The sequence below is a fragment of the Kryptolebias marmoratus genome, linkage group LG6 (genome assembly GCF_001649575.2).
Source record: "Kryptolebias marmoratus isolate JLee-2015 linkage group LG6, ASM164957v2, whole genome shotgun sequence".
Lineage (NCBI taxonomy): Eukaryota > Metazoa > Chordata > Actinopteri > Cyprinodontiformes > Rivulidae > Kryptolebias > Kryptolebias marmoratus.
The window spans coordinates 398,484-405,108 of record NC_051435.1 but is presented as its reverse complement, the minus strand read 5'-3'; the positions used below and the strand labels follow the sequence as shown (position 1 = coordinate 405,108).

Below are 6,625 nucleotides of genomic sequence, written 5' to 3'. Positions count from 1 at the left end.
GACAACATGTAAACAAGAGCCAGACTGTACCTGTGTTCTCTTTTCCTTATTTCTGTCTCTCAGGAATCTGTCTCGTGGCTGGTGGCCCTCTCAGTTTGGGGCCACCTCATCCTACATTGAGGATTTTCAGGTGGGCATGGTCAGAAATCTCCAAGGAGACAGGCAGTCAGCATCAGTTGTCATGACGACCTCAGGGGCAGTCGGAGGGTTGAAGAACAACAGGAACTCCATCAAGTCCAAAAGGCAGCAGGAGCAGGTAGACACTCATCGAGGTATACTGTAAAAAATAAAACAGTAATATAAACATGAACACATCGGTGGGTTTGTTTGTCCGTCTTCCAGGGTCCGGTTTGCTCGTTGACCTCAGATGGCAAGATGGTGACCTCCAGCAGCCTCTGCACTGTCTCTGAGTCTCAACTCAGAGGTAATGTACAGAATTATCTTCATGTTCCATTCATAAAAGATTAAAATCAAAGGTGATCCTCAAACAGTACTTGTTTGGACTTCCAGGTGGCGCCGGGTCAAGTGTTTCTGCCGGTCTGCAGCTCACAGAAGAAGACCTGGAGGCCTCCAAGCTGGATCCAAAAGAGGTTTCAGTTTTTATTTCATTCTGTCTTCGATTTATTTTGCTGCTTACATGAACTTTATCTGTCAGCATCTGTCTCTGCAGGTCCAGAAGAACCTGAAGGAAAGTTCTGATGAAAACTTGATGGAGCACTCACAGAAGCAGTTTGGTTCAGAGCCACAGACCTCCAGCCTGCCGTACCATCAGACACTTCACTGGACGGAGGTAATACTGCTCAGCTACCGTCAGTCCCTGTGGGGCTGCTGTTGAACGCTCTGACATCACTTCCCATTCTTCCTCATTCATCCAGAACCTTCACAAACAGCAGAACCTGCCCCAGAGGCCCACCTGTCTCCACCTGCACCCCAAATCCGAGGAGACCTGCTCACTGTCCTTTCCACTAAAGCTGGGGACGCTCACGTCTAACCTTCGACAGGTAAGACAGGACAGGTCAAACCTCCAACAGAGACAGTTATACATAGGACAGGTGAGACAGGTAGGACAGGTGAGACAGGTAGGATGGGTCAGAACTTGTAAAAACTTGTTAGTTTTCTTCTGTTCAGATGGTTTTTCTGCATCAGTGACCCAGAATGTCCCGTATTTCAGGTAGAAACAGGTGTCGCTAAGATGAACACAGTGACTGTCGGCCCACCTGCAGAGCCACACCTGGTCACCATGGTTACCAACATGAGAAGCAGCACCGGCATTCCCACCCTGGTGACCAATCGGAACACAGGAGGAGGAAGAACCAACCCAGCAGGACCACAGGAGGAGGAGGAGGAAGCAGGAGGAGGAGGAGGAGAGCACCACCTGAACCTGCTCCACTTCAGTCCTGATGAAGAAGAACCTCTGCTGAGGAGAGAGCAGCTTCCTGCAGAGACAGAACCCCTGTGCCCCCCTCATCATTCTCAGAACCGGGCTGGAGGACAAGGATCCAACTCTAACAACAACAACAACCGACTCACACTAAAACCAGAACTGCAACTAGAAAATAAGTTCAGTAAACCTCCTGGTCCAGTTTCAGATCCTGAACAGAAGATTCTCCTCTCTGGTCCAGCAGCCCTGGGAGCCCCTCCCACCACCTGTGACAGAGGTTCAGATACTGATCCATGTCAGGAAGGTCCAGAAACTGGACCAAACACAGTATGTTCAGAACCACCAGGATTCCAGACTTCACAGGAACAAAACCTGGCTCCTGAAGCTTTGTGTTCTGGACCTTTGACCTCAGACACACTGACCCTGGATCAGAAACCTTCATCACCTCTGGATGTTGCAGCCCAAGGAACTCAAGCTTTAGAACCTGCTCTGCCAGAATTCTCAACACCACAGCCTGGAGATCTACAAAACCAAGCTTTAGCTCCTAAAAATCCAGGTTTGCTGCAGGTCCAGTTGAGACAGACCAACACCAGGAGACCAGAGCGTCCCTGTTCCCTGGACCTGTCTTCATCCTGCATCTCCTCAGGTGGGTCCTCATCAGAACAATATTGTACGTTTCCTTAGAACATGCTCAGAACTTCTTGACCCAGGAAAAGGTTCTGCTGGGACCTCCTGTAACAGATCTGTTCCTGATGCCAGTTTTTCTTTTTTCAGGTGACGTTTTTCAGACGGATTCTGGCAGTCTGAGCACCACTGGAGAGAAGATCAAACGTCGTGTGAAGACACCATACACTCTGAAAAAATGGCGTCCAGCCTCATGGGTGGTCTCTGCAGACACGCCTCTGGATCTGGACTTTGAGTTCAGCTCCACCAACAATGGTCAGATCCAGTTCTCCTCTAGTCCCCAGAGAACCAGAGGAGTCGGCATCAACCAGTCTAAATCCAGCATGGCGGTATTTCTGGTTGGAGGAGGAGCCACAGCAACCACGACCTCTGATGCTGACAGGATGACGGAGTTCTAAAGAGACTGGCAGACTCCGACACCCATCAGGTGTGGGCTTGGTCCTCCCAGGTGGTTCTGAGAGAAGCAGATCCACAGATCAAAACCAAACTTCTGCAGGTGATTTATTTATCAGCAGCTAATTTACTCTTAAAACACTAAAGAGATTCAGCTGGTTTGGACTGAAGAACCAGGTTAGTCTGGTCAGCAGGTGGCGCTGTGGGTTGAACACGGATGTAAAAGACCGGTTCAGTTCTGTTAATCGAAACAACACAGCCATGTTTATTCTGTGAAAGCAGAAACGGCTGACTGATTATGGGACCAAACTGACGTTTCATTTGCAACCAGTCAGAACAAACTGTGACAGATATGTTGTTGCTGACTTCTCCATGAAGTCCAACATGTGTCTCTGGTGCTGATGGAACATATCCACAGGTTGTAGACTCTGATGGACTTTAGACGTACGTTCTTAAAGTTAAATTAAGATCTTGGGCAGTCTGAACATGCATGTTGAAAACATGACTCAGCATTTTGATGCTCAATTTTCAGAACTGAGATCAGAATCTCAGATTCTTCCAGTTTCAACTTTCATTTTTTATTACTGACAAAATAAACCTGCTTCCTGCAAAAAACAGGTTTGAAACAGTTTGATTTTTAACACAATTTATTATTCTGTTTTATAATGTAAGAAAATTCAAATTTTTTTACTTCTGTTTTACATTTTGTTTTCTAGACAGAACATTAAATAATTTCTGAGTCACACGATTTCTATAAATGTTGTGTTTTAGATTGGTGCTGGTGTAGATTCTCAGGCATCCAGGACATGGCGGATCCAAACAAAGTCCAAAACAAAACAAATGACCTGCAGACACCGCACCGCTCACTTTGTGTCCTCAGGACAAACTTTGTCCTCAGGGTGGACTGGCCTCTGTGTCCTCAGGGCGGCCTGGCCTCTGTCTCCTCAGGACAGACTTTGTCCTCAGGGCGACTGGCCTTCTGAGCAGAACCTCAGAAGCTGGACTGAGTTTTGGGTCTGAAACAGAAGAAGTTTTTTCTGATCCAGGAACAACCCACACATGAGGAACAGGCTGTTCTGTAGCTCTGGTGGACCTGGTTCTACTTCAAAATGTTTGGAAAGATTAGATGAACCCGTGGGATGTTAATAAAAGTTCTGCAGGAACTCAATCACACCAGATGTGACTGTATCCTCTTTAACCTCTGAGCTGACCCGGTCCTCCTCAGCTCCTGTGGACCTGGCCCTCCTCAGCTCCTGGGGACCCGGTCCTCTTCAGGTCCTAGGGACCCGGTCCTCCTCAGGTCCTGGGAACCTGGCCCTCCTCAGCTCTTGGGGACCCGGTCCTCTTCAGGTCCTGGGGACCCGGCCCTCCTCAGCTCCTGGGGACCCGGTCCTCTCCAGGTCCCGGGGACCCGGTCCTCCTCAGGTCCTGGGGACCCTGTCCTCTTCAGGTCCTGGGGACCCGGTCCTCCTCAGCTCCTGGGGACCCTGTCCTCTTCAGGTCCTTGGGACCTGGTCCTCCTAAGCTCCTGGGGACCAGGTCCTCTTCAGCTCCTGGGGACCCGGTCCTCTTTAGGTCCTGGGGCCCCGGTCCTCCTCAGCTCCTGGGGACCCGGTCCTCCTCAGGTCCTGGGGACCCGGTCCTCCTCAGCTCCTGGGGACCCGGTCCTCTTCAGGTCCTGGGGACCCGGTCCTCCTCAGCTCCTGGGGACCCTGTCCTCTTCAGGTCCTTGGGACCTGGTCCTCCTAAGCTCCTGGGGACCAGGTCCTCTTCAGCTCCTGGGGACCCGGTCCTCTTTAGGTCCTGGGGCCCCGGTCCTCCTCAGCTCCTGGGGACCCGGTCCTCCTCAGGTCCTGGGGACCCGGTCCTCCTCAGCTCCTGGGGACCCGGTCCTCTTCAGGTCCTGGGGACCCGGTCCTCCTCAGCTCCTGGGGACCCTGTCCTCTTCAGGTCCTTGGGACCTGGTCCTCCTAAGCTCCTGGGGACCAGGTCCTCTTCAGCTCCTGGGGACCCGGTCCTCTTTAGGTCCTGGGGCCCCGGTCCTCCTCAGCTCCTGGGGACCCGGTCCTCCTCAGGTCCTGGGGACCCGGTCCTCCTCAGCTCCTGGGGACCCGGTCCTCTTCAGGTCCTGGGGACCCGGTCCTCCTCAGCTCCTGGGGACCCTGTCCTCTTCAGGTCCTTGGGACCTGGTCCTCCTAAGCTCCTGGGGACCAGGTCCTCTTCAGCTCCTGGGGACCCGGTCCTCTTTAGGTCCTGGGGCCCCGGTCCTCCTCAGCTCCTGGGGACCCGGTCCTCCTCAGGTCCTGGGGACCCGGTCCTCCTCAGCTCCTGGGGACCCGGTCCTCTTCAGGTCCTGGGGACCCGGTCCTCCTCAGCTCCTGGGGACCCTGTCCTCTTCAGGTCCTTGGGACCTGGTCCTCCTAAGCTCCTGGGGACCAGGTCCTCTTCAGCTCCTGGGGACCCGGTCCTCTTTAGGTCCTGGGGCCCCGGTCCTCCTCAGCTCCTGGGGACCCGGTCCTCCTCAGGTCCTGGGGACCCGGTCCTCCTCAGCTCCTGGGGACCCGGTCCTCTTCAGGTCCTGGGGACCCGGTCCTCCTCAGCTCCTGGGGACCCTGTCCTCTTCAGGTCCTTGGGACCTGGTCCTCCTAAGCTCCTGGGGACCAGGTCCTCTTCAGCTCCTGGGGACCCGGTCCTCTTTAGGTCCTGGGGCCCCGGTCCTCCTCAGCTCCTGGGGACCCGGTCCTCCTCAGGTCCTGGGGACCCGGTCCTCCTCAGCTCCTGGGGACCCGGTCCACCTCAGGTCCTGGGGACCCAGTCCTCCTAAGCTCCTGGGGACCCGGTCCACCTCAGGTCCTGGGGACCCGGTCCTCCTCAGCTCCTGGGGACCCGGTCCTCTTTAGCTCCCGGGGACCCGGTCCTCCTAAGGTCCTGGGGACCCGGTCCTCCTCAGCTCCTGGGGACCCGGTCCTCCTCAGGTCCCAGCTACAGTGTAGATAAAATGAAGGTGCCGACTGTGGTCTATCTGGGACGTAGGTGAACTTGTGGTGTGTCTCTGTATCGGTGTGTGTCTGGTAGTTTTCTGGTGCTGTAAATAGTCGTGGACTAACTCAGCTGTCAGCTGTAAACCTGATCACCTGCTGGACCTCCTTCACTGCAGATTTTATGATACGTCATCCCCTCATCATGGTTTCCATGGAGACAAAACAAAGATGCTGAACTTTTAAGTTAAAATAAACAATTAAGAAAGAGAAAAGGTTTCATGTATTGTTTCTACCTAACCTGTTAAATTACCTTAAACAGTCAATATGAACTGTTATTAATGACATGACGGTAAATAGTTATTACTAGTTTATTACCCTTTTTTACCCCTTAGTGTTTGTGTCTTATTTTGAACTGGGATGTGAGCTTCTCTCCATGTGGCTTTGGGTTTTTTTACAACATGAGTTTGACAGACTTTTTTTCAGTAACAGGCATTCCACAGTCACTAACAGCTGACTGTGGAATATTTAGTAGAGAGGAAATTTCACGACTGGCCTTATTGCACAGGTGGCACCCTACCATGGTACCATGCCAGAATTCACTGAGCTCTTGAGAGTGACCCATTCTTTCACTAATGTTTGTAGAAGCAGTCTGCATCACTAGGTGTTTGGTTTTATACACCTGTGAGCTTGGAAGTTATTGGAACACCTGAACTCAATGATTTGGATGGATGAAAGAATACTTCTGGCAATATAATGTATTTAACAACCCTTAGAACAACTTGTACAAATGAAAATAACAAATAGGAAAACATTCTTGCTTAAAAAACAAAAGTGTGGCCTACAGTGAACTGAACAGAGCAGCTGCTGCTGCATCTTCATCTTCCTACTTGGTAATTGGTTAAGTATGTACAGTCATAGGCTATTGTTGATTGTTTCTTAAGGGCCAATATCAGCCAATTAAAATGAGTCTCTCTCTAATGTGAAGGTAGGAAATGACAGAAAAGACTCAGACAGAGGACACATGTAGTGCTGAAATCATGCTTTATTAAATCAGTAATGCATAAAACTCGAGGAGGATGAAATAACATTCTATATCAGCAGATTAATTCAATCAAAGTGCAGGGCATCAACCAGAACTGCTGTTTCTCTCACAGGAGATAAACTCTGTGATGCAAACATAGAAAAC

General features: G+C 51.4%; 2 protein-coding genes across 2 annotated transcripts in view; one reads left to right on the top strand and one right to left on the bottom strand.

The window, feature by feature from the left end:
• The window catches only part of LOC108247756 (bone morphogenetic protein receptor type-2), a 10,517-nt gene extending 4,806 nt beyond the window's left edge, over nucleotides 1–5,711 (top strand). The window contains exons 7-13 of the mRNA XM_037976148.1: nucleotides 18–256; nucleotides 343–424; nucleotides 511–590; nucleotides 671–790; nucleotides 876–1,001; nucleotides 1,172–2,027; nucleotides 2,156–5,711. Of these exons, the coding sequence (XP_037832076.1) occupies nucleotides 18–256; nucleotides 343–424; nucleotides 511–590; nucleotides 671–790; nucleotides 876–1,001; nucleotides 1,172–2,027; nucleotides 2,156–2,463 (1,811 nt within the window). The 3' untranslated portion in view covers nucleotides 2,464–5,711. The remainder of the gene's footprint in view (nucleotides 1–17; nucleotides 257–342; nucleotides 425–510; nucleotides 591–670; nucleotides 791–875; nucleotides 1,002–1,171; nucleotides 2,028–2,155) is intronic.
• LOC112451394 (titin) overlaps nucleotides 1–6,625 on the bottom strand; it is a gene marked incomplete at its 3' end in the record, with an annotated part of 470,585 nt that overhangs the window by 213,661 nt on the left and 250,299 nt on the right. The window lies entirely within an intron of this gene.